Source organism: Grus americana, chromosome 20 (assembly GCF_028858705.1).
Source record: "Grus americana isolate bGruAme1 chromosome 20, bGruAme1.mat, whole genome shotgun sequence".
Lineage (NCBI taxonomy): Eukaryota > Metazoa > Chordata > Aves > Gruiformes > Gruidae > Grus > Grus americana.
In genome coordinates this window covers 12,711,558-12,738,519 of record NC_072871.1, presented here as the reverse complement: position 1 = coordinate 12,738,519, position 26,962 = coordinate 12,711,558, and the positions used below count along the sequence as shown (strand labels likewise).

General features: G+C 53.3%; 1 protein-coding gene across 5 annotated transcripts; it reads left to right on the top strand.

Moving 5' to 3' along the window:
* Window positions 1–915: 915 nt before the first annotated feature.
* PLPP7 (phospholipid phosphatase 7 (inactive)) lies at window positions 916–26,961 on the top strand. 5 transcript variants are annotated; one of them, XR_008579981.1, is made up of 5 exons: window positions 916–1,513; window positions 13,739–14,354; window positions 15,062–15,648; window positions 25,594–25,716; window positions 26,547–26,961. XR_008579981.1 is itself a non-coding variant. In XM_054848300.1 (2 exons), exons 1-2 carry the CDS (start codon window positions 1,063–1,065, stop codon window positions 14,101–14,103), a joined length of 816 nt encoding a protein of 271 aa, XP_054704275.1. In that variant the 5' UTR covers window positions 916–1,062; the 3' UTR covers window positions 14,104–15,046. The 5 variants fall into 5 exon arrangements, 1 of the variants encoding a protein (XP_054704275.1); XR_008579982.1 differs by lacking the exons at window positions 25,594–25,716; window positions 26,547–26,961 and adding an exon at window positions 21,113–21,585 and having other exon boundaries at window positions 15,062–15,366; window positions 15,450–15,648; XR_008579980.1 differs by lacking the exons at window positions 25,594–25,716; window positions 26,547–26,961 and adding an exon at window positions 21,113–21,585.
* The last annotated feature ends 1 nt before the right edge of the window (window position 26,962 follows it).

The following is a 26,962-nucleotide window of genomic DNA, read 5'->3' as shown; positions in this document are numbered from 1 at the left end:
TGCAGGAGGGATGGCAGGTCTTGCCTGTCCTCTGTGGGAGGACTCCCCAGGGCCTGGCATGAGCCTTCCTCCTGCCCATCCCGTGATGCCTGCTCCTCTGAGGCCGGTACCTGTGCTGCCGATCACATCCGCAGCTCCAGGATGTGGGCATCGCCTGTCACCTGCTCTCAGTGTGGGATCTGCGATGCTGGATGACATGGCAGAAACGTGTGCGGTATTTAGGCCATGCTCAGTGCTGGGGGCAGGGGGATGGGAATTCATTAGTGGTGCCGTGTCTCTTTTAATCAGGAGGCAGGTGATGCTTCTCCTTGGGTCTGGGGACGGGGTGAGTGATGGAAGTCGCTGCAGAGGCACATCCTGAGCAGGGAGGGCGGATGGGGCTAGCGATGTTTGAAAGGTATCCATACCAGGGAGAGGAAGGTGGTATTTAGGGTGCCCTAGCAGGGGTGAGACGTTGCAGAACAGACAAATCAAGAAGATACCCGGGGAAAGCCCCTTGGGGGAAAGCCCCTGAGCAATGCCCAGCCTTGAAGCTTGCAAAGCCAGGCAGCACAGCCCACCGTAGGAACAATATCAGCTGCCGTGGGAAGGGAGGGATGCCATGATCTCCTCCAGCTCTGACTCTGATACTGAAACGTTAATTGTAGTACAAAAAAACTACATTTCCCAGTTTCCCTTGCAGCCCAGGGGAATAAGCAATTGGAAGATTTAAATAGACCAGGCCAGAAGCAACCAACCTTTGGCACAATGCTTTTCCCTCCTCTTCTTCCAATCTATTGGCTGTTTAACCTTTTTCCCTGGCACTGGAGTGGCTGCCAAGCCTGGCATTAATTTTCCTTCCAAGCTTGCTAGGCCCACGAAGTAAACAGCCATGTGCATTCCTTACTCTATATTTAACAGCTGCAGACTGTGCTGGGGGCAACTGCAACAGAGGGGAACCTTTGTAGCTTCCCAAATTCACAGCTCGTGAGGGTGGGTGTGGGGGAAGCTTTCTGCAGGGAGAAGAAGGATTTCTCTCCTTGCCAGTATTTGCAAAGCAGGTTGTGTTAGGGAGAGACTGCAATGCCAGCATCCCAGCCGCGGTCCAGGGCAAGAGACAGGAACAATGTCCTCAACAGGGCTGAGTTCCTCTCCCTGAATCAACCCTTGAAGGGGAACCAGGAGAGCCGGAGCTCCAGCAGAAAGCAGAGCGCCCAGGCTGGGGCAGCTGGTGCCCAGAACAGCAACCCCAAGGAGCGGAGGCAGTCGCAGCAGCTGCCCGAAGAGGACTGCATGCAGCTCAACCCCTCCTTCAAGGGAATCGCCTTCAACTCCTTGCTGGCCATCGATATCTGCATGTCTAAGAGGCTGGGAGTCTGTGCTAACAGAGCCTCCTCCTGGGGTGGTGCCCGCTCCATGATTAACCTCCTGGGGATAACAGGGCATGGGATCCCCTGGATTGCGGGTACGCTCATCTGCCTGGTAAAGAGCAGCACGCTGGCAGGTCAAGAGGTCCTCATGAACCTGCTGCTAGGTGAGTGGCAAACCTCCCTCCCCACCGGGAAAGCCCAGCCCTGGTCATAAGGGACAGCAGCATTGGGACTCCTCCTCTGACTGCTCCCAGCCACCGATGTGGCCAGGAAGCAGTGAGTGACCTTTGGGGTGAATGCCGCTCTTATCGGCCATCTCGGTCCTGGGTACCATGGGTGATGGATGTAGCAAAAAGTTGTCTAAGAGGAATGGAGGAATCCTGGTAGCTGGTGACACCCATGGAGTAGGGGCAGGTCCCTGGTCCTGTGTGGCGAAGGGTTGTCCAGTCAGACTAAGGAAGTGCCTGTGATGTGCAGGTGGATACCAGCAGCGATGGCTTTTATTTAATCTATGGTCATCTGTCTTGGTGGTTTGATAGGTGGGGAAAACATAATGATTTTAATCTTTAATCTGTGGATCAGAGCCTGAGGATATCCTTGAGAAGAAAAGATTTCCATACCCTCACAACCTTCTCGAGCAGATCCTGGCTCTATGTCTCAGCCACCGCGTGATGGAGTCCTGTCTCCTTCCCTGCTGTGATTTGATCTCACATCCTCCTTCCCATGAGGACTTTTCTTGCTGCTGTCCCCATTTCCATGCACTAATTTGACCCAAAGGCTGTGCAGACAGGCTGTGATCTCTCTGGCTCTCCTGCTAGGCCTTTCTTGTGTGGTGGTTGGTGTCCTTGTTTCTGGAGATTGGAACCTGTTAAATGAGATAGATGCCTTCTGAGTTGAGCAGAGCCCCTCCCACCCATGTGGACTGATGTCCCACCAGTGACCAGGCTGAGCCCTAGGCATGACTTGCCTTAGATCTTGGCCCCAACCCACCCTGGCTGTGTCTACCTGAGGACCTTGCTCTTCTCTCTCTTCTGCCCTTGGCATGGGACATAGTTATCATATTTTTCCTTGTGACTAATTACTATCTCATCCAGCTGTGATCCGCCCTAGTGTTTCACCCTCCCCCAAAAAACAGCGATCTGAGCTTCCGCTTTTGGTTGGTAAGAGAAATGGAAAACACTAGATTTAGGCCTCTGCCTCTCAGAGAGCCTTTTGGGGGGACATAGGGACAGCTTATTTCAGAGGCACCTCAGGAAAGGGATGTCCTGTATGCAGGGGCTGACCGCGAAGTGATACGGGCTCTGCAAGCTAGCCTCAGAGTTTTTTTTCACAAATTCATCCTTCAGAGAGGGCAAAGATTGTGCTGAACTGGCTTGAAAAGCACAGTGGTAGCTGCCTTTTCTCCCCTTTGCCTTTGAAAGAGGCTGTCCTCGTGCTGTGACATCTAATGAAGGGAGGCCATCGCAGGGAAGAAGCCAGAATAGCATTGGTGTGATGCAGAACCCGCCGATGTCAGCAGTTCTTCCAGGGGCTCCTCAGTGTGCTGGGTCAGCCTCTCACTGAGAAAAGAAGCTCCATTTAAAAGGGCACGAGGATGAAATAGTAGGTGACTAACATTAACCGGCAGTTTCCAGATGTCTCTTGACCCGAGAGCCTTTGACAGTTTTGGAGCCTGAAAACCGACCTCTTTGACTCCAAAGCAGTTGAGATCCTCATAAAGACCTAATGCCACTTTTGGCTTAAAAACAAGAAAGGTTTTCTCACCCTTCTCTTGCCACGTGCGGAGACCAAATACAAAGCCTCTGGGTTGCGTTGAAACTTTGAGTTTCAGGTGGTCTCTGGGAGAGCTCAGCCCTGCACCACTACCTGCATCTCCAGGTCTCCTGAGCTCACATGTGCTGCCTGGGGGCAACTTGGGGGGTTCTGAAGTCTTGTTCCCTTGCCTAGATGCACTATTCCCACCCCTCTTCTCCGCCTGCCAAGAAATAAAATAGTTAAATTGTGCAAAGGACTAGTTTACAACATGACTTGACAGCTCCGTAGGTCTGGCATCCTCCAAAGAGCTCCACTTTGCCCTCCAGTAGACAACGTTGACCAGTAGTACTGACCAAGGTGCCCTGACCCTCAGCAGGACTTGTGTCACCCCACAGAGCAGATCTCTGCTGTAAGCATGGCCTTGGTTTGATATTTAAGATTGCAGTCAGAAACTCTGAATATCCAAGCAGCTGCTGCTGTAATACCTGCATTGGTGATGGAAGAAGGAGTCTGGCTGGGGAGTGTGGGGCTGGTGGACCTAGACAGATCCCATGAGAAGTGTGGTTCTGTGTAGATAGGAAGGGCACGGCACAACTGCTGCATCTGGCATCCTTGGTCCCTCTCGCTGCTGTTTTCCTGTGGTTCAAATCCATCAGGATGTGGTGTAAAGCCCTCCTGGGTAGGGACAGGTCAAAGGGAGGGGAACCTCCTGGTGCTTCCCTGGTCTCCTGGGAAGAGGGAACCAGGGAAGTTGGGGTTATCTACGGTACCCCTTCCCTACCTCCCCTGGCTCTTCTCCCTTCCCCCCGTTTGCTGAGAGTTTGAGACATCAAGCAGAATTTCTGATGCAGTCTCTGGGCAGGGAGCCAGCCCATCATAGAGCACTTGTTTCGGATTTGCAATCAGGCTTTCAAGGCGAGGAGACAGGAGACTGCTGAAATGGGACTGGGAACCTGGCAGAAGCACCGCTGCAGATGGAGGTGGGGGGGCACTTGTGCCTGAGGAGCTGTTGGCAGGAGCTTTGCCAATGCATGCGGGAGCATTTAGGGTGAGGGGATCTGACCCTGGGATGCTCCATCCATCCCAACTGCAGATGTTGATTAGCAACCCCAAGCAATGTTTTCCCTCCATGTTTGTCATCTGTGATGGAATTTATTGATTCTCCTCATCGTAATCTTTTCCAGCAAATGTCAAACAGCCAGAGAAGCACGCTCACAGCCTGTTACTGAAAAGATGGAAGAAATATCTGTGCCCACTGTAAAAATCCCTCTGCCAGAATGTGCTTTCAGGAAGACTATCTCAGCATTGCCAACCCCGGCTGTTGAAGAGTCAGGAAGAAAGTCTGCACCCCCTGGCCAAATTGAGAAAATCATAACTCAGGAAACCCCCCAATTTTAGAGTTCATTTGATTCATCTGCCGGTGTTGGAACTTTTAGGACTGTTCAAGCTTTTCTCTGCAACCACAAGGATTTCATGAAAACTGAGGTGCTTAGAAAATCATTTGAACCTTTCGCAGTCAGGGGAAAACAGATATAAAACTTTCACTAAAATTCCCAGATCTGCTCCAGAACCAGACAGAAACTCCATTAAACCCTGGGGGAAGCAGTACCTCGGTTTCTGGTTCTGACCCATCTGGTGAGGATATGGATCCAAATTTAGTGATTCATTGACTGCAAAGCCAGCAAAGAACATTTGGATCATCGATCTAACCCACGGCAAAATACAGGCTGTAGCACACCCTTAATTTATTCCTGTTCAATTTGTTAAGGGAAAAAACCCAAACACTCAATCTGATGTACAATTACAAGTGAGGCTGAACTTGTCAGAACCATTTCTATATTACTGCAGTGGTAGGTATTCTCACAAGCGCTTTGCTTTTAGTTTGATTCTCCTCTATCCTCCATTGCATCTGCATACCCTCATCTCTTCAGCTGAATAGCTCTTTTAGCCAACATCTCTTCTGCCTTTCAATATTTTGGATAGTGCTCAAGTCATTTTTTCACCTCCTATTTATTAAGCTAAACAGATTGATCTCGTTAGACTGATGGTCTTTCCAGTTCGAGGGACCTTCTTGCTGTGATGGGGATGGAATATGGTCATCTACCCAAAGTGGTCACTCCGGTGAAGTTCACCTATTGTGTTTAGAGCCAAATCTCCACCTGATGCAGTGAACCTTGTTTAGGTCACTGTGGTCCAGCCGCATGCCTTTGCTGTCGGAGGGTATCTGCTTGGTTAACCCCAGCACATAAAATATGTGTTGGTGCTTGGTTTTGAGACACCAGCCATTAACTGGTTCTGCTTTGGTCGTGGCTTTCTAAAATAGGTATTCGGACGAGGACGAGAGAAAGCCCTGGTCTTCTCTTTGCCTGCTGCGTCCCCTGTGTCCAGCTGCTGTCTCAGTGACGTGGGTCGCAGTCCTCATCCATCACCAGCTGGCTCTGCATCCCACTTCTGAGGGGCGGGTTGGCTCTTTGGTGCTGTCACTAAGCATTTATCACCTTCTAGTAAAGCAGCGCCGCGGGCTGTGGACGTATCATTGTGAGCAGCATGGCAGGCTGAGGATGGGTGGCTTGCTACAGGAGGAGGAAAGGAGGGGAGCCTGGAGTCACTTCTCCACTCCTGAAGGCCAGCAAGAAGACAGTTCTTGCTCTCTCCAGCCTTCTCCTTGAATACTGACCTAGCTTTAGTCTGACCGGGAGCCAAGCCATGATACTCTGAGGCATAGTCCCCTGCAGAGCTATGACTTTATCCTGAGCCATATATATATTTATTTTAAAAAATATATAGTTATAAATACATACATATGGCCAGGACTCTGCAGTCACACCCCAGCAGCTTCCAAGCAAGATCAGATTGGCAGGAAAGTGGTGCATTAGGAAGGAAAGAGAGCGAGAAATGCCTTTACCAGGTCTCTCGAGACCCTGCTGACCCTGCTCTAACAACGCAGAGGTGCTTCAGGTATTGTCATGCTTTGCTTTGGAGTCCGTGTGGTGAAAATTCAGGTAGTACGGCCCGTTGCTGGTAAAGGTCACTGAGTAGATTAAATGCTCAGGCAGTGCAGACAAGCTCGTTCTGTCGAGCCTCAGGGCTTGGCAGCCCAGACCCAGCAGAGAGGCCAGGGAGTTGCACAGCAGATGGATCAGTCCATATGCAGCAGAGCTTGCTAAGCCGAGAGCCCCAGAGATGTTTTGGGGCCAGATGTGTCTATCTTATCCCCCTTTCATTTTCCCACTGTGAGGCTGGGGATTTTCTGAGCCAGATGGGGCAGATGACGTTTTGGCAGGGAAGGGGAGAGCAGCTTGGGAGCTGGTGCCCTGCCTCAACCATCCCCTCCTTGTAAAACCTGTCCCAGGGAGGAGGTCCAGCCCCAGTCCTGCTCCACTCCCAGCCCTGCCAGTGCCCACTGAGATCTCAGCAAGTTTGCAGCACATCTGCCCAACGAGCTGGAAACATTTAAATGTCAAGTACCGCAACATGACTGACCCGTGGTGGGTGCCAGGCAGAGGGAACAACACAGATGCCCACTCCCTGCATCCAGCATCTAGACACAGGGCCAGCCTGGCATTAAATACTCCTCTTCTTCACATCAGGCTGCCAGTCTGCCTCTTGTTGTCCTGCTCAGATACAGCAGTTAAAGTCCCTGGGCCTTTGGTGGGTGCCGTCCTCACCCTTCATCCCCTCACAGCTGATTGAGCTCAGGCATCTCTGAACAGCAAGCAGTGCCCAGCTCTCCCGGGTTCCCTGCCCCCTTCCCTTCCTCGCGCACTTCCTCTACAGCAGGCGTATACTGATCACCGCAGGGCAGGCTGGCGAGTCTGCAGTGTCCCTTCGGATAAAGGACAGTCAGTGACAGGCTGGCACCCATTTGGCTGTGGCTGGAGCAGGCGGGGGGGTATTTCCAGGGACCCGCGTAGGGTCCCTGTCAGACTCATGGTCTGATCAGTCCCTTGGCACCGGTCAGCATCCAGGAGCTCAGGTCCTGGCTGGCCGTTTGGCACTGAGGATGCTGTGAGCCCTGCAGCCGTCAGCGTGCAGCCCTTGGGGAAGCTGCAGTCAGCTGAAATCCAGCCCTCGCGCAAGCAAGCAGGCGAAACGTTCCAGACCCTGAATGCAGAGTGAAAGAGAAAAGAAGTGCGAGGGTTGTTGAATGGGAAGAGGGGGAATAAACATGGCAAATGAGTCATCCTGATGTCTGTCACTCCGCTTCCCCGTGCCCCTGCCTGGAGCTCGAAGGGGACAGTAGCTGTTTCACTCAGGCAGAGCCAGCTCTGCCAGAAAAGCTGAGCCAGGCTCTGGCTCAAAGGAGGATCCCGAGACATGGGTGAGCGTGTTTGCATCTAACATACCTTGACAGGAGCAATGATTGGGAAGAGGAAGGTGGAGGAGCGTTGGGCAGTGAGGTGAGTTGCTGGGAAGAGCAGTGGGCAGGGACAGCCCATCGGGTATCCCGCTCCAGGCCAGGCTTGGCGGAGGATGGGAGAGGGGAATCAGATGAACTGTCTCTTTTTCCTCCCCTTGGAAGAGAGCTCTGTGTTTTCACCTGGAACACGGTTCTGGTCTCGCTCTCCATGTCTGTCTTTACAGGGATGCTGTCAGACCTAGCTGATCTGGGTCTAACGCACCGTGAGATGTCATGGTTGGAGGCCCTCTGAGCACCACAGAACCAGCCCCAATATTTTTTTGCCGATTTGCCTTATTGAAAGCGGTGGGTTGTAAACACAAAGCCTAACCAGCACTGAGTCCGAGCAAGGAGCCCAGCGTTTGTGGGCTGGGAGATGCTGTTGCTCATCAGCCCAAGGCAGTTTTGTTCCTCCAGTTTGTCCCGTATGGTGCTGTCGTGCTTTGGTGTCTTGCAGCGTGTGGTTCTGGGATGTGCTGATGTTACCTGCACTGCTGCCGTAGCGTACAGGGGCTTTGCAAGCTGTCGGAGCCCTTCTGGGAGGCAGCCGAGCTGTCCTAGGAGCTGCTCAGCTCATTTTCCCCATCAGCATGAGCCCTTCTCTCTGCGCTCACCCTCTTGCCCGCATCTTGTCCCCAGGCTGCACAGACCCTCAGTGAGGCAGCCCTGCTCAGTAATTGATGCTGATATACAAATTGCCCAGCTCCCAGAGGCACAGTATTTCCAAGGGGAGAACTGCAGGCAGCCTGTGTTTGTACTCAGGGCTGTTTCTAATCATCTAGGATATAGTGGGTCTATTTTTAGTTTTGGGCTTTTTTTTTTTTTTTTTAAATTAATTGCACAATGCTGCTTTCCACCATTTTTTCACCTCCCCGTGGCCACTTACCCCACTCTGCTGCTTTTTCAGCCAAAAAATAACCTCCCCCCAAAATGCCGCAGTGTCTGATTCATTGGTTCTTCAATGTGTCATGCAATCTGTGCCTTTTGTCAGCTCTTACACCTAATAGTACCACATTCGGGGAAGAAAATGGAGTAGAGGAGTTCACTTCCAGAGGAGTGGAGCTCTTTCAGCTGCCACTGACTCCACCGGAGAGAGGGTGAAGATGCTTTTGAAACCTGCATCTTTCATTAATGTCAACTAGTCAAGGCCACAAACGGCTCATTTTCCAGGTCAGGGAGCCTAATGCCTGCGGGAGATTTGGGAAGTTCAGAAGCAGGAGGATGGGGCATGTAAGTAAAAAGAAAAATGGAAAAAATGATGAATTCTAATTATGCAGCAAAAAAACCTGTTTCCTGGGAATGGTGACATTTGTCCAAGGTTCACTCCTGAGTGAGGTTGGCTAATCTGGGAACTACAGGACCTTCAAAGCCAGGCTTGGCCCTACAGGTGGCCTCGGCAGCTGTGGCGGGGCGCACACGGCATCTCAGCAGGGTTGGTGTGGCCTCCAGCGCGGTGGGACCCAGGTCAGAGTAGGCTGCACGCTCTGAAGCCCAGGCCATGAGTTATTGCTGGCTTGTCTCTGCTATAAAACGGTACTGTGGCTGAGCAGAGGGGCGATTGATGCACGTCTGCTCCCACTTTTGGGTGCGTCCTGAGCTCACAGGATGGACTCGCTCTTCGTTCCTGGGCATTTACCTCCCCCTTTTCCTCTCCCCGCATGCTCAGCCACGGTGCTGGGAGGCTGAGTCCAGCTTGTGACTCTGTTTCTGATGTCGCGGGCTGGGCTCCGGAGAGCTGCCTTGTCTCATCGCAGCAGCCCCATGTGTGGGAAGTCATGTGAATGGCGGCTACAGGAGCAGACGAGGCCAAGGGCTTTTCTGGCCTTCTCCTTTTTTTCCTCCCCCCTCCTGCCCCTAGCACTGCACCCAGGTTGTTTTTCAGCAGCAGTTTTGATAACATGTTTATGTAAACATCTCAGCTGGAATCTGCCTCCATCCCTGGAGATGCTGCCTGGCTCCGACCTGGGGCAGGTGATGCCCCCCTGAGGGTGCTCGCCCCATGCTCAGCCTCTTTCAGCCCCCGCTCCATAAGGGACGACAGCAGAAATGGCACCTCGGGCACTGGGACAGACAGGACCTTACGGTGACAGGGAACATCCAACTCTTTCGGCTTCCCTTAAATACGAGCTTTGGGGTTTGGCTTGGTCCTGCTGCGGCGATGCTTCAGGTTCGTCCTTGTTCCCTGCCTGCACAGCACTTGCCTCTCCGCTTGCCTCCACTCTTAATGGGCTCCTAACATTTGGTGGTAGGAGCAAGGCAGATAATTGTTTTCCTTTTCTTATTAATAGATATAAAACGTCTGCCCAGGGGGCTCGCTTTCAGCTCATTTAATGTGCGTCTGATGCCAGATGTTGGCTATTTACAATACCAAGGTGATCTCTGACGCTAAAATTGTCGCAGGCAGACAAGACTTGCTCTTGGGTTGGCGCTTTAAGGAAGTTTTAGATGTTAATAGAGCTTTTTGTGATCAGATGGTTTTGCAGTGGAAATCTGAAGGATTGTTTCTCTTAACACCAGGTTAAAGGGGAAATTCTGAATCTTTTTCAGAAAAACATGAAAGGAGCGATGGACAAGAGCTAATTCTTCCTTTGCTCTTTTAAATCCAGCGCTCCCTGGGTTTTGCATCCAGTGCTGCCTGTGCTTTAAATCCAATGCTACCTGGATCTGGGGGAAGGGCATGATGAAAAAACGCTCAAAATGAAAATTTCTTGCTCCTCTCATCTCACCCCTTGGTCAGGTGGCACTCTGCCATCTGTGCTACACCTCTGACAGCCCGGTCCGTCTCCAGAGAGCAGCGTTGCAGGCGTGCAGACTGATAAATCGGCTGCAGGGTCCCTTCTGCGCTCTCTCCCAGGGCTATATTTCCTCCAGCCTTCAGTCGTGTCGGCCTGAAGGATTTGCATGTCTCTGCATTATGGACAGGGGAAGGGCAGACCAAAGGGGACGATGCCGGTTTGCAGGTGGCTGCAGCTGCGCTGGCAGGTTGCAAGGTGAAGGGGCTTTGCATACAACTGCTTCGGTAGCCAGCAGGTGCCTTTCCCAGTGCAGGACCCACCAAGGACACCTATCAGAAAATTAACCCCTTAGCTGCGGATTGCCAGCATGGATGTGCCTAGCTGAGGAGGGAGGATTTGGTTTGCATTGAGCTGAAACAGCAGAGGGGGAAAAAGCAAGCGAGCCGAAGTCCAAGCAGGTATGTAGGTCAAGGAATTGCAAGGGAATAGGACCTGGGCCACTGAGCTGAGCAACGGCACCGCCTGTATCTGTTTCTGAAGGATGGGCCGTTGGCAGCGCTGTCAGCAGCAGTGCTTCGTGCTGATTCACTCTGGCAGCGCCTGGCCGCCGGCAGCAGCAGCAGCAGCAGGAGAGGACAGGGGCACAGCGCGGCTCCCCGGGGCTTTGCAGGGGGTCTGCTGAGACCCAGAGCTGAGTGAGGGCGGTGGGACCCCCCCCGTGCCTTGGGGGCCGGCACAGGGCAGGCTGCTGGGGCTGTTTCATAAAGAAGTTGCCTCATGGAAGGAACAGAAAGTGCAGGGGGAAGTGACAGAAAAAGCACCAGATGGAGAGATTTTTGGTTTTGGTTTTGTTTTTTTTTTTTCTTTTAACGGCAAATTAACCCTCGGTTTTAATGCTGTCATGCCTTCAGATCTTGAAATGTGGGCAAATGAGTCTTTCTGCTTTCTGTGCATCATTTGACGAAAATCAAACCTAGCAGTACTGAAGGCCCATTTTATTCATCTTCTGAATGAAAGGATTATTAAAACAGCTCTTTGGCTTGTTCTCCATGCCCTGAACACCTCCATGCACACATGCCTGCATCCCTCAAGTTGCCCTGACATCACCTTTGACTGGAAGAAAAATCTTGTAAGTGCATAATGCTGACGGACGATGGTGGACACCACGTGTCGCTGAAGCACACGATGTTTGTGCTACTGATCTACAGGTGGTTTGGGGGGGAATGCTCTGTAGCGGGTATATTGAACACCATGGAGGAGATACTGGGGATCCTTCAGGGTGCCCAGGCTGGTTCCCGAGTCCTGGGTGGGCTCCTCAGCAATGCAATAAGCTGCTGACTTCAGTAGGAACAGCTTGGGCCAGAGTCTTCTCTTGGCAGCGCTGGTGCATCATCTCTCTGAAATGAATGGGCAAGCCTGGGCTCCCGAGGTTGCGTCCCAGAGCTTCAGCTCTTGCCCAGCTCTTGTCCAGGGTGAGACGGGACTGGTGGGTGATGCAGCCCATGAGCTCTGCAAATCAGCTCCTGAAGCACTTTGCTGAATTGGGGCCATGGGGGGGGGGGTCACCTTGGTGGGGTGAGGAGCTGGGCTGGGGGTGACTGAGGAAGCCCAGCGTGAGCAGAGCCCCGTAATGGCAGGCCAGCCCCAGCGCTTCGTTACCCTCGGCGGCTGCGAGCCATGCTGACGACATTCAGCCTTAGCAGGAAACTGTGGTGAGCGGATGCTCCAGGGCTCTGCACCCTGTGTTTGAAAAATCCCCTCTGCCTTTCTCCCCCTCAAACAGCCCCTTAAAATAATATCAGCAAATCTTAAAGTGCAGAGAACTGCTCTGCTCAAACAGCATTAGGGTCCCTCGCCACGGGCTCCAGCCCTCCCCCTGCTTTCTCCCCATCTGCCGGTCCCATCGGGCGGGCTCTGAGCAGAGTCCCCAGCTGTCCTGGTCCTCCTGAGCCCATCGCTACTGCTACAGGGCCAGTGTTGTCACCAGCCTCCTGCATCCCTCCGCCACCTGGGCCCTCACCGCCTCGTTTCAGCTGCTACCTATGAACCTTTTCTGTGCGTCGGCCTCCTGCCTCTTGGGGTGTGTGAGTCCCACTGCTGCCTGCGCTGCCATTCCCGCTAGCAAGGAGCTGGTGCCCTTTTCCTCTGCTCCTTCTCCCCTCCACAGCTCTGAGAGCCCAGGAGTGGCTCGGGCAGGACCTGGTGGGCAGGAGGTCCAGGGAGGTCCTGCTGTCCACCATCCCCATGCAAGATGCCCTGCAGATGGGGAAGAAAAATAGCCCTCCCGTAAGGAGAGAGTTTGGCCGGGATAAGTATCAACGCCTTCCCAAAGCGATGCTGGGGGCTGGCTGTGCAGAGGTGGCACGCTGCGGGAGGCGGGCGAGCAGAGCCACCGTGACAGCTCCTCGCTTCGCAGCTCCTGCCAGGTGCCGAGCAGGCAGGAGGAGCCGCCTGCCTCCGACGTGCCATCTCATTTCCCATCCCCGCACTGTCATCCATCCTCCTGAAACCTCGTCAGCTCTCAAGGAATGGTCTTTATCAGGGCCCAGGAACCAGGCAACTGGCCCCTCGCATTCCTGCTGAGGGAGCAGGCTGTGCTCCTGACGGTATATATTTCCCTGTCATTGCTGCAAGGAGCTGAAATCAGCGCTCTGACTAATTAGGAGGGCTGGGGAAAAGCAGATGAGGGGATTAAAGAAAAATAAAATTGATGCTAGGAAATAGAAATGACAGTACCTGTCGGCTGGGGCAAAGGGGGTGGGATGAAGAGGGGGCATGATGAAGACAAGTGTTGATGGGTTTCACTCCCAAAGCAGTTAGGGGAGAAGGGTGATTTGGTGTTGAGACCTGTGGCAGAAGCCCTTTCTCTTAATTATGTGGCTTTTCCCTTGGCTCGCTGTCTCTTAATGCTCTTTTCTTAGTGAAATCTGCCAGTGCAATGCGGTCCCGCTGGCTGGGGCTGGGCAGGAGGGAGGTGGTGGGCGCGGGAGAGGACAAGGAACACCGCCAGAAAGTGCCATGGGGCACCTCTGCTCCCTCTGACTGCTCACTGCAGCCTGGTCACCCCAGCACAGAGCCACCCCAGGCTTGGGGACATCCTTGCTGCACAGGGTTTCTAAAGCACGAGGTGGAGAACAGAAACAGAGACACCCAGCCTGGCAGTTTGAGGGCCAAAAGAGTTTTAATTTTAGCTTTGCCAGTTGCTCTCTTCCTCCCCGGGTGGGTTGCTTGCCTCTGTGGTTTGGGTTTCTCCTCTGTGAGCTGATGATAACGGTAATTGCCTTCTCCATGGGTGAACTGGGAGGGTTAATTAACCCACTGGGAGGGTGGTGATCTGAGGATGAGGGGGGTTGCATGCAGCTGAACCATGGACACCTGGCTGGAATGGAATCCAAACCTTTATTTAAAGACAGCGACAATCCTTGAATGTTCTGCCTTGAAAATTGCCCTCGACTCTGCTTCTGTCTCTGACCTTTCCCTCCTCGTCTCTCCTTTTGTAGCCCTGCTTCTAGACATTATGATTGTGGCTGGTTTGCAGAAGCTGGCCAAGCGGAAGGGCCCGTATGACGTCAGCCCTGGCTTGTTGGACTACCTGACCATGGACACCTACGCGTTTCCAGCCGGGCACGCCAGCCGAGCAGCCATGATCTCCAAGTTCTTCCTCAACCACCTAGTCTTGGCCATCCCTCTCCGGATCCTGCTGGTCCTCTGGGCCCTCTGCGTGGGCTTTTCCCGTGTCATGATCGGACGGCACCACATCACAGATGTCCTGTCTGGCTTTGTTTTTGGCTACTTACAGTTCAGGCTGGTGGAGTTGATATGGATGTCTTCCAACACGTGTCAGATGTTGATATCCATCTGGTGAACATGGGGACTTGATGCCTTTCCACTGGAAACTAACAGATACTTTAAGAGTCTCCCTCCCAGTATTTTCTACATGTTGTTTGTTGGAAGCAGTTGTAACTTCCATGAGTAGTGGCATTTTTTAATGTTGCTTCCCCACCTGAAAAAACCCACACGTTTCTTGCAATTGGGTTTTAGCAATCAAGGGCTGTAAATGTGTTTTGGCCATATTCTCAAACTGCGTTTGGACAGCAACCTAATTATGCTTTACAGGTGAGAGAAATGAGCTACATGTCTGCCTAGTTTGGGTGGTTCACATCAGCACCTTGATATGTCCTCAGGATGGGCAGTGCCTGAGAGCTTCCTGAGAACACGTTCGTTAACTTTTTTGAGGCTAAATGATTTTGGCCACAGTGCTTTTTCTTTTTGTAAGCCCAGCGGTTGTGTCTTGCACAGAGTCAGGACGCTGCCAGCACTTCACAGATAATAAATAATCATAAAAATCCTGCCCTGTTTGGTTCTTATCATGAGAGAAGGGATAAAAGCCGGTTCAGCATAGCTTTGAGATACGTGTTCAACTTAGAGCAGGTGCTGCAGTCTTGCTGACTGAGGGGATGCAAACGATCACTTAAATGGTTTGCTTTGGATGGGATGGACCTAGATGGGTGCTCAGGGTGCTGTTAGGTGACATGCTGAAGCCGGCCTTTCATCCACTGTTCAAAAATCTGGTCCATGAGAGCACGTGTGGGGTTTTTGGTCTGGTCAAGGACAGATACAAGTTGCCCATTTTCACCCTGGTAGGGAGTAATTGAATCGGCAATGTGATTTTGGTGATTTTGCAAAGCAGGTCTAGATACACAGCAGAGAGTCTTTTTCTACCTCTTCATGGCCATGACTTTATAATTATGCCAAATGATGCTGTAGATGGGAATTTCCAAGGTAAGTCTCTTACAGCACTGACTGCTTTCTGGTACACACAGCAATGCGTGTGAGCTGGAGGACGGCCGGTACCCCGCCTCTGCTCGCTTGGCTGTAACCTCATACAGGTAAATTCTGAACATTTCTGTGCCTCACCCTGTATGAAATGACGAGAGTGTTCCTGACCATCCTTGATTGCAAGGCTGAGCTAACTGATGTCTGAGATTACTGAATATAGAGTTTGATGCCCAGACGAGGTGCCGTTGCTATCCATTATTGACAAGCAGTCACCTTGAAACCTGGCAGACCTTTCCCAGGTGATGGCCGTGCCCAGCGTGGTGTCTCTGAACCTGACCAACCCTCACAAGTAAGAAAATCCCATATTTTGCACAGAACCTTCCCGTTCTCTGTGGTTTCTCTGTCTTTAGAAGAGAGTTGGATGTTTGGCAGGTGATGGACACTTCCAGACTCAGCACCTTCCCTGGCTGGATGCATCCTGCAGAATGAAGGGATCCTGTCATCCGTGTCCTCCTGTCTGTCCCAAGTGAGCAAAATGCACCTGGTGTGCAAGGCCAGGGAGCAATCAGCTGGATCTTGTGCTCTCATCTGTCCCTGCATGTTGGGGAGCCTCTTCCTGCAGGGGCTGCTGGTAAGAAGACATTCAGATAATGACTGTCACAAGCTGCTAACATTTGTTGCTCTTTGATAATTAATATGAAAAGAAGCTAAACAGAAAATCTATCCCTGGCACACGTCTCCATCAGGGATGCCAGTGCACAGCCCTGGGAGCTGCTGACTTCCCGTGCTGCCTGCTCCGAGGCTGGAGCAGAAGCGTGGTAAGGAGCGCTGCTGTGGCCTTTAAAATCGAGCCTCCTGCAGAGCTCTGGGGGTGGGCTGTGTGAGGGTCCCTTGGGAAGGGCTGTCACGGAGTGTGTTCAGGAAAGGGGAGAGCTCCAGGTCTTGCCAGTTATCCCCAGAGGCTGGCGGGCTGGTGCAGCAGCAGGCAGAGCAGCAGGGGGTGGGGGGTGGTCGGTGCTGCCCCGCTCCCCTGCTGCTCTTGTTTAATCGGGGAGTGCTGCCGCGGGTGGGAGCAGAGATGTGCTACTGCACCTGGCCTCTGCCAGGGATTTTCTTTGCCAACCTCCTTCTCCTGCAAAGACTTATGTGAAGAAGTGAGCTATGGTGCTTTCTCTTTGTTCCAGGCATTATTATGCTTGGCAGAGTTTCTCCTCACCCCGTGGAAGGATGGAGGCATGTTACTGCAGCTCTGATGGCATGGGTATGCACCTATGCATAGCTGGAGATGGTGATTGCTTTGTGGGAAGCTCACACTTTGCAGCTGTAGGTTTTATTGGACCTTTGCAAATAGGCTGGAGGCATCTACAGCCATGTCGCTGGGTCCAGGTCTCCTTGCACTTGCAATGTCTTCTGGTACATCCAGGATGGTTTTGGAGGAGTTACTTTGCTGATGCAATCAGGAGAACATGGCCTGGACAAGCTGCCGTGGTGGGTAACATCAGCTGAAATGGTCTCATCCCAGCATGCGGTTGCAGAGCAAGGCAGGAGGGCAGGGAGAGGAAGGGCTCGGCTGTCCCTGGGGTGGCATCCAGGCCTGTTTCCAGCAGACCATCATGCTGGAGGGCAGCCAGCTCCAACTGAAGTCAGTGAGTCCATTCACTTTCCTCACTAATATCATTTCAGTGGCTTTTAAAAATCCCACCCCGGTGAGGCAAATACCATCTGGCAGGGGAACGGCACCCATTCAGGTGGAAAACCAGCAGCATTAGCTCTGGGCTGCTCCTTGTCGCGGTTTTTCTGCAGCTGGTCTCTCTACATCAGGCTGTCGTGGGGCTTAGGGGCACCGAGGTGAGCTGGGGCTGGCAGGATGGGGCTTGCTCCCACGCAGGATTTCTTCCGGCAGCCTTCCCCCTTGGCAGCCCGCACCCCTTCGCTCCCCACAGTGCTTCAGTGCCCAGAGCAGGGGAGCCCAGCACGCAAGTGCTCACTGCAAGGAGGGTTTGGGGAGAACCCACCAAGGTGAGTGCGGATCTGGGCACAGGCACCCCTGGAAAGGCCCAGCAGAGCCTTGTCTTGGCTGTGCACGGCCCTCCTGGCAAGGCAAGCGGCACAGCACCGCACGGCATCCCTTGTCCCTCTCCCTGCTGCCTGCCATGCTGAAGGTACCACTTGAAACAACCAGCATCGCTGCGACAAAAAACAGCCTCTGTCTCTATAGCAACAGCGAGGGATGGCGGTACCTGCCGTGGGGCTGCCTGTCCCATGTCCCTACCCATCCCTGTCACCCAACAAGCAGGACAGGCTGTGGCTGGGTTAGCTATTACCTCCCCGGGGGAAGGCAGGAGACCCCCAGCCCAGCCACCCTGGGATGCTGACACGTGGGTGGGGGCACATGAGGACCAGTGACAGGACAACCTGGTTTATCCACTGGTACAATCTGCAGGGACCATCCTCAGCTTTCAGTCCAAGTACCACCACCCCATCCATCCTGCTGCAGGCCGTGCTGGGGAGCCGGGAGGCAGCGTAGGGAGGGATTCAGCACCCTGTGCTGCACTCACAGACATCCAGGGCCACATCCTGAGTGTTTTGGCTCAGAGGCAAGGAGTGCACAGCAGCACAAGGGAAAGGACAATCTCTCTGGGCTTTGAGCTTTTATCTGTTCAGATGCCATCTGCCTTCCAGCCCTCGGCTCCTGCTTGCAAAGAGTGTGAATGCCGTGTGCCTGTCCCTAAAGCCCTGCCGCCAGAGGAGGGTTTTCTCCCACCTAGGAGGCTGTTAGAGGGATGGGGCTGGGTCTCAGCCCCCGCAGCACTGCTGGACCCTGGCCTCCCGTGTAATATGCTGGAGGCATCACCGAGTTGTGCTCCCCACTGGCCTCACATTTAGCAGTGGCTGTAAGAAACACCAGTGGGTCTTGCAGGTGCATGTTACTTGTAAGCCAGCAGCTGAGGCCAATAAGTTTTGGGCCTCATTCTTCACTCCCCTGGAGCTCGTGCTGATGCTCATACAGAGATTTGGCCCTGGCTGTCCTGGGTCAGCTGGAGCAGGACACCAGAGCCGCTCTGTGCAGATGCTCACCATGGCCAAGTGGCTGCAGGGAGGCAAAAGACCAAACAGTTTGAGCTCCTTCAGGATTGCCCAGGAACGTGAATGTTTTCTCTGAACCTTCAGACCCCCAAACTGAGCCATGCAAGGCTCAGCGTGAGGCTCGGGGAGGAGCGGTCTTTCCCAGCCAGGACACCTCTCCATCCCAGAAGGAATGAGCAAGCCCTGACTGCAGCCAGGCAGCTCTGGGCATCTTCTGACTTTCACTTTGTCTAACAGATGAGTTAAGAACATGCCCCAGAGGAGTCAAGTATAGCGCATGGGTTCGGGGTCTGCTGCCATCAGCTCTGCATGGGTCCATGCAGCGGAGAGAGTCCCAGGCATCGTTGGTGGTGATTTCATTTGTGATTCTGCTGCGTGCAGTGAAAGGCCCCTCCTCCCCTCACCCTAATCCTGATTATGCCCAGCAGCAAAAAGAGATTTTAATTTATTTTTTTTAAAAAAGGGTGCCAGGGCAAGTAGCAAATCTGGATTATATCTTTGGGCATATGTAGGAATCATGGCTGGGGTGTTTAGTCCCCCCCCTCCCCAACCCAAGCTGGTGTTTTATTCCGACAAGCTGTTCTATATGTTTGTGGCTGGGGCTGTGCTGAAACGAAGGTGGGACAAATCCCTTCCCGCATCAGGGCTGTGCTGCCCGCCCTCCCGTGGAGCTGCTGGGGGGGGGGGGGGGGCGTCCTCTCTGCTGTCCCCCAAGAAGGGGTGACTTGGGCCCTGTCTTTCCCCCAGGACAAGGCAGGTGATGGGGAGGGAAACCAGGCACTGGCTGGCACCCAGAGACCAGGTTGGCAGATTAAAGGAATTGGGGGGAATTAGGAAGGCTGTTACACAAGGTGTCCCTGCGGTAGCACAGGTGTGGCTCTAGGTCACGCTGTGCTGGGTTTTCTTGGGCAAATGCACCCCTTTTATTCACTTGTTTCTGATGGAGGTGAATGGACCCATGGGTTTAACCAACTCCCTGCAGCACCAAGCCATGCAGGACGGCCCCGGCACCCACAAAACCCTTTCTGGGGCTCAAAGGTTTCTCCCCAGTTAGGGAGAATCATCTGCATGATTTTCAGTTAAGTTTTTGTATTAAAGTGATAATTAACCATGTCATTTCCAGTCTAAAAGTTTAATATATTGGGCAAAGCCTAAAGAAATAGAAAAGTTCCTCCCTTCGCATGCGTGTGTGCTGCAGAGGATGCTGTCGGAGTAGGTGATGCTGCAGATGGAAGGTGCGTGAACACAGATGATGCCATTTACATGTGTTTGGCCATCTGAAATAGAGCATGGACACGTTGGCTGCAGGGTAGGAGCAGGTGACAGAAGAGGTGTTTTTTCCCAGTGTCAATCGAAGAGCCCCTGGGTGATGTGCCTATGTCTGAATACAGTGTTTGATTTAAGGTGGTGCTGTGGGCTCTGCCCCCCAGGTGGGGGGGGCAGGGTGGGTTCCTTCCTTTCCTGCATCGCTGGGACTTGAAGGCAGCAAAGGTCTCTGCGTTCGTTCCCCAGGACACAAGAGTCAAAGTGGATTAAGGGTCCCTCGGCTGATCACATTTATTTCATTATTTGAGTGAAATCCCTTGCAAATACCGCCTCCCCCCCTTTTCTTTTTATAAAAATAGAAGGCAGTGAAGAATTGGAGATTTAGGAAAAGTTAATCACAGGAGTCGCTTGAAAGCTGTTAACCTCTCGCAGCCCAAGTGAGGGCGAGCAGCACCCGAGCCTGGCTGCAGTGGGGAGATGCTGGATGGTCGGGGGTTCCCCCAGAAAATCCCTGGTTCTCAGCAGGGGAGGCCTCTCCGGCTGGGCAGTATTACAGCCACTTTGCTCACGGCTTGGCCATGATGAACTGCTAATTGCGGTGTTGGGACAAATTGGTTCAAGCACCCAGGCAGCTCCGGGGCGCCCAGTGAGCAGGGTCACGTCTAGGGGTCACATCTAGGCAGCTGGTAGCCCCACGGCAAATGCTGCTGGCCCCGGTGCTGCGGGCTCAGGGCCACTGGAAATGCAGATGCTCTTCCCTTTAGAGTGTGGTTACTCTGAGCCTCTCTGGAGGATGTGGATAGGGATCTGAGCATTGCACGGGCATCTCTCCCACTTTTTCTAACAAATTTCAAACAGGTGGAGCTGGTTTCACCTCCCCAGAAACTGCCCTGTCCTTGCAGGGTCCCCATCCCTCCGATACACCCTTGCTCATGGGACCCTCTGACTTTCTCATTTCTCCCAGGACCAGCAGCCTTGTGCAAGACTATCAGCACTGGAAACTCAGACCTGCAAAGATTAATTAAAATAAGAGCAATGGGAAGAGAAGCTGAGAGCTATAATGATGGATGTTCATGAAATGCTTGCCTAGAGTCCAAAGTGCTCTGGGCATTCAGTGATGTTTGCTTCCAGCCAAGGAGCTGTGCAATAGTTAAACACGCTTGGTGCAGCAGTGCTTAAGGAATCAGCCTCTGACGTCTGGGTGCAGGTCCACTGCGAGGAGCTGTGATGCACCCAGTGCTGCTGCCCTCTCCCCATTGTGATTTGCACCTTGGAGCTGCCAGTGCTGGTTTGCCATCGTTTGCTTCCCTGGCTGGGGGCGGGGGGGGATTTGATTTGCTTTAAATCCTAAACCTAAAGTTGTGTATTAATAGCATGGTAATGCTTAGCTTTTGTGTCCAGTGCAAGCGAGGAGTTATATAAAACACAGATTAATGGGAATCAGCAAAATAGAAGAGCACATGGAGGGATGTGGTGAGGATGTCTTGGGAAGGAAGGCAGGAGGGAACTGGCAGGTCCAGAGGGGAGAGAAGAAGGCTGAGCGGATTCAGAGTGCTTCCTGGCAGGATTTGCTCCAGTTATTGTTCTGCAGTCCCCAATTCGGGACATTTCCTGAGCCAGCATTGCTACGATGTGGGGTCTTTTGTCTCTGGGTGATCACAAGGCAACAGAAAGGGGGTCTGTGAATTTGACTGGAAGTGGCTGCTCTTTTTTTGCCTTTTTTTTTTTCTTTTTTTTTTTAGATGACGTACATCATTTCTGCACCTGCAAACAAGCAAACAAACCGCAGGCCAGAAGATAAAGAGATAAACAAGTGGTCATCCAAAGGAAAGGCATGTTTTTCACTGGGTTGCAAATGAAAGCCCCCCAATGTGGCTTGTTTCCCCTCTCCCATCCCGAAAAGCAAGGTGATACTTGGGTTAAGAAAGGCTGGGGATTGTCAGAAACTCCTTCCCACTCTTGTTCCTTGGTGATCAGTGGGAGATTGGTGCTGATTTCCAGGGACTTCATGCACAACCCAGAACAGTAGTGCCCCAGTTTGGGGCAGAAAAGTTTCCTCTTGCAGACTTCTCAGCCCAGAAACATTCAAAATGTGCTGAAGGGGCAGCAGGGATGCTAAACCAAGCCCCTCCTTTTGCATCTCCTTGGAGCAGAGGCAGGGCAGGAGAGATGAGCGAAAGGGAAAGCAACAGGTTTTTGGGCACCTACCTCCAATCGTGAACTTCCCTAGGAGAGCAGGACTGTCTAGACAGCTCTCCCCTCCGCCATACGGGAAGATGCCTCCCACCCCTGGAGGAAGGCACAACTGGACTCCAACCATCAATCATGTCCCGCCGGGAAGGGCTTGTATGGGTTGTGGGATTCCTGGTGGGGTTACTTTTTTTCAAAGCCTCCTGCAATAACAGCAACCGTTGCTCAGCTTCCTTTTCTAGATAACCTTTTTCCTGCTGCCCAACGTGCTTATCTGCTGCAGACAGACTGGCAAGATGAACCGGAAAGCTGATATCTTATCTCTCCCTCTCAAGGAGCTTATTTAAGTGCTGGAATGTGTTGTGATGGTAAATGATTGTTAAAATCCAAGTGAGGTACATGGACCTAAGGAGAGGTCCCACTGGGAGGGAGCACCTAGTCAAAAAGCAGACTTGTGGGACTACAGCCTTTTCTGTCTTTTATCTGCCAAAAGATACATCTCCTGAAACATAAAATGTTTGTTTAAAACCAAAGGGCATGGACTGGGTTTCTCGCTAATCTGTGGGTTAATGCTGCAGACTGCTCCCAGCTGTGTGAGGTTCACTGTGTCCCTTCGCTATGGCTTTATCTGTGTCTCCGTTTACTCATTGCAGGAAATATAGTGCTGTGGGTCAGCCTCGCAAGAGGTGCAGTGAGGGTTAACAGTCAGTGTGTGATACCACGTGGCATGTAGTCCTCACTCACCCTTTAATCTGGACTTGGTGTGGGAAGCAGTAAGATGCTAACACATCCATAAAGGAAAATAGTATTTGAGAGCTATCGGGCTAATTGAAATGAACGGGGCTTGGCTGTTCGGGCAGCCTGATACAATGAAATGAGACCTCTCCGGGGACACAAAAGTTGAGCAGAGCTTCAGCACTTCACTTATTTCAGCCACTGCAAGCGGCAGCTACAGCAATAGCAATTGCAGATGCTGGGGTTTGAGCACTGTGACAGCAAAGGGGCCAGGGAAAACTGGCATGGCTGGGGTGATGTCTGTAACAGCTGCTGAGGAGGTGTGAGACAGACTTATTTTGGTCCTGTTCTGGGTGGAAAAATAGATGGCGGTGCTGGGTGCCAGCCTGGACGGAGCACGCTGCCAGGAAAAGCAGGGGTGCTCTCCCTCCCCGTAGGCAACTGTGTCCCAGCACGCCCAGGGTCAGGATGGGGGAAAGAGGAGCACGGCCAGGCAAAACCACAGGGGAACAACCCCACACCAGTGGGCTGAGTGGTCCTAAAGAGCTCTAGGCATGAGTGTCCTGATCCCAGTGCACAGACCAGCGAGTGATGGGTGCTCACATGCATGCAACGGGTCTCTGCACCTCCCCTGCCCTCACAGCACCACTGAGGGCCAGGCTCACACTTGGGCATGGCTCTTGCTGCTCCAACTGCTCTTGCACGGTAGTTGCTAGAGAAACTGTACATTGGTGATGCACGCTGCTACCATGGGCTGCTGCATCTGAAAGGTAATCTGTTCCACATCACTGGCTACTTTTCCATAGCGATGGGTAAGGAATTGCCATCCCAGAGCAGACCTCAGCCTCTCTGCGTGACAATGCTGAGTGCTTCAGCAGAAACGCAGGTGACCCTGTGGCAGCCAGGACAGGACAACACGCTTTCTGGGAGGTCTGATCCAGTCTCACGCTAAAGCTGACCCATCCCCTGCAGCTTTTCATCCCTTGCAAAACGCTTGCAATTAAACACTGTGATGTGTGTGTCTGCAAAATCCTCCAAATTCTCTTTGCATCTTACAAGGTCCTTGGCTCCATCCCTTTGGGTAGCAGCAGGAACACCAGCCCCGGTCACAGCCTTTTTGGGGGTTACAGAGAGGAGCCTGCAGGGAAGCAGGACTGACAGCAAAGCCCATGGTACTCATTTTTCTCCCCATGATGTGATTTGATTATGCGGATGGGGAACAGGGCTGGTATAGCTACTACATCCTGACGTAGCTGATCAATGCTGTGTGTCTCTGCCCCAGCCCTCCTTGTTTCATTCCTTTAGGGCGCTTGTTGTCCTTTGGGGACATTGCAGCTCCAGTCCTCACCCTGCGTCCCCACTGGGTGCAGTGACCATCAGGATGGGACGAGCTGCCCCGTGAGGCCCGAAGGCACCCGGCTCCGGCTGCAGCCCCCACCCAGCTTAGCAGTTGTCCCTGTCAATGTAAAAAGTAGGAATGGGGGGGATCCATCTGAGCCACTCGGCATCTGTGTCTTGTGATCTTGAAACCCAAGAGCCCCCCCTGACTCAGCAGGTTATTAATAACCCCCTGGCTGTGCTCCTGCTGCAGCGCCTGCCAGCCCTGGCATCGCCTGTCTCTCCTCCGCAGCGAGGTGAGGCACACACCCTGGGCAAGGTCAGGGGTGCCTTCCTGCCGGCCCCCACACCTCATCACCACCCACGGGGCTGGGCAGAAGTGGTGTGAGGGTTGTGGAGGGGCCTGGACAGACCCCGAGGCCCCTGCACCTCCAGCCAGCACAAGAGAGGCTCCCGGTGCTGCTGGAATTAGCCTCATTGCACCCTTGTCCCAGGTCCTCTGTTTTCTTGTACCTAAAACCAGCCCTGGTCCAGGCTGCAGGGCCAGTGAGTTGGGCTTCCTGGACCATAGCATCAGTACTGCTGCCTGCCCCTTCCCTGGGCTGGGACACACCAGGTGCCCCCAGGCTGCTGCAGACCCCGTGGCACTTGGCCCCCACGTCCATTTGGACATGATAGGGTCTGCCAGCCACCGGGTTTCCATCTGTCGCTGCTGAACCTCTTCTTCGGTCACGGCCTTTGCCTTTGCCACACTTCTTCCCAGGATTGTGAGGGTGAAGCAGAGGAGCCACAGGTCCCTTGGAGACCCTCCAGGTAGACATGGGACCTGGGGGGAAAGAATAGCACATTCTGCAAGACTGCGGCGATGATGCGGTCTGGGTTTGGGCTATTCCAGGTGGAGCACGCAAGCTGCAGGCAGCCTTCTGGGGGTCCCTGTGCACCAAGGGGTCCCTAAGCACTGGGGGTCACTGACAGCCCTGGGGCACACAGATCAGAGCTGCCCAGGTTGGGCTGTCACACACCCACATCCTCACCGCATTGTACAAACAACCCCGGCCCCAGGGGGCTCGGCAGAGCTACCAGGTGATTTGGTATGAGGATGAGCAGGCTGTGTTTACCAGGGCTGGTGCTCATCAGCCAGGTTCATTAGCACTCCAGGGGCAGGTTTTAAATAGCAAAGCAGGAGCTGCCCCCCCCAGGCCTAGCGCAGCCCTGGCTACAGCTGGAGCACCTATTCCTTCTCCTTCTCTCTTCCTCTCCTGTTCTGGTTCTTCCTTCTCTGCTCACAAACCCCCACACGCTGCAGCTGTCCCTATTGGGAACCCATTCTGCAACACTCTCATGAGGAGGTCGAGGCTTTGCTTTCACCATTGTAAATCCCCTGGCACCAGGAGTAGTGCCCCAGACTCCTCTGACCTCCCCATCTCCTTCCGAGAAGGCTGCGTCCTCTCCAGCCATGCAGTGCACCGGCAGAGCTGGAGCTCTTTGCTGAGCCATGGGGAAGTTCTCAGAGCCCTGACAGCTCCATCCATGGTTTATTCCTCTCCCAGCATGCAGACTTGTCCCTGCCCTTGATGGGGACCAGAGCTCTGGAAGGGGACTGGAGCTGGGGAAGAGGACAGCACTGGCTTCCCCACCTGTACCGTGGGCTGCCCCAGCACCTTGGCTCTGCTTTGTGTCCTGAGACGGGGCACTTGGGCTCCCCATCACTGATGTGGCTGTTTCCATCCTGCCGTGCCCCATCACAGGGCCATGTGGATAGAAAAGGGAGCTTCTCTGCAACATAGATTTACTTCATCTGTGTGGGCCCTTTCCTTTTCTTCCTGCTGCTCTTTCATCCCCTTCTTCCTCACTTCCCTCCCAGGGCTTCCCCCTCTTTTCCCATCCTTTCCAGCTTTCTCACCAATATTTCCCATTACCTCTTCTCCCTCCGTGTCCCCCCCACATCTTGACCTTGCAGCGGGTGAAGGATTTCAGCCCACAGCACCAGGCAAAACCCCACTCTCATGTGGCAGAGCAGGTACTTGACGCCTTGGCCTCCTCTCTGAGTACCGGTGGCATGCGTGGGACCGGCACACAGCAGGTAAGCTGAGCTGTTCCGCCCTCAGTGCAGGCCTTTTGCCCCCGGGGAGAGATGCAGGGGACGGGGCTGGCTGCTGCTAGATCCCTGCCCGCGGGATGCAGCCCTCGGAGCTCCCCGGGCACCGCGGGGGGGGCCGCACGCCGGCCTGGCAGCCCGAGGCTGGGGAGACTCGGGCCGGAGCCCGCCCGCCGCCGGTTCCCAGCCTGGATTTGTCGCTCCCTCTAGTGGGGACACGGGAGGATGTCACCGTCGCCTGGGATCCCGGCCCCGGGACGGCGACCCGGAGCAGCCCCGAGAGCCGCGGAGCCGCTGCCCCTCGGACAGCTGAGCCCCGGGCCACGTTACAGCCTGTGCCCGTGTGATTGCGTGGGGAGCCGCGCCCCGCGCATAATGCCCCACGCCAAGTGAAAGCCCCGTGGGAAGTTACACCCCGCGCCTTGCAGCTATTCCCGAAGGACTCCCGCCCCAGCAGGGCACGGGAACGAAGGGCCTTGGGGGGCTGGATCTTCTTTTTTGGGCTGAGGCTGCGTTTTCCTGAGCAGAGATAGTTAGCGCCCACTGAAATATTTAGGAATGGTGTTAATAATTAAAGAAGAGAATGAACTCAGAAGGGACTTTGTGTGATCCTATGAGACAGAAGGGACAAACCTAGTCATGAGAAAAAACGTTTGCTAAAGTGTAGTATTATTTCATAAATTCTCCAAGAAAAAGGGAATGCTGCAACTCCGGAGATGTTCCAAACAACAGCGTTTGCTGGGGGTGTGTGTGGTGTGTCTGGAAGTAAATCCTGCAGCCCCTGTAACTGCAAGTTACTATTTCTGTCTCTGCAGGATTCACATGCTGACCAGGCTGTGATCATCCCATCGCAGATCAAAGTCGTGCTTGTCAGCGACAGCGAGAGCCTGCTTGCTTACAGCAGGGGTTGCAGTTCTACCAAAATCACTTATTCTCGTCAGCTTCATCGCATTCAGAAGCAGCTGATAGTTCCCTTTGGCGGGGTGAAGCGAGATATTTTTGAACTGTGAAACAACAGCTGTCTCGCAACATGTAGAGCAGAGGAATCAGATGATTGTGATTGAAGGTTGGAACCGTGAACCTAAATGTGTCCGTGAGCTTACATTCCTGCCACGTCTGTGGTCATTATGAGGGTTTCAAGACAGGAAACAAAATTATGTGTTACTTTGTATCTGGACTGAATATTGGGCATTGCAAAATCAATTACTTTACCTTAAAATTCCTTCAATAA

What these genes read in the sequence shown, in the direction of transcription:
- PLPP7 (XM_054848300.1), top strand. Translation starts at nt 1,063, where the DNA reads ATGCCAGCATCCCAGCCGCGGTCCAGGGCAAGAGACAGGAACAATGTC. An exon ending in CCTCATGAACCTGCTGCTAG is followed by an intron (nt 1,514 to 13,738) that starts GTGAGTGGCAAA and finishes CTCCTTTTGTAG; the next exon opens with CCCTGCTTCTAGACATTATG.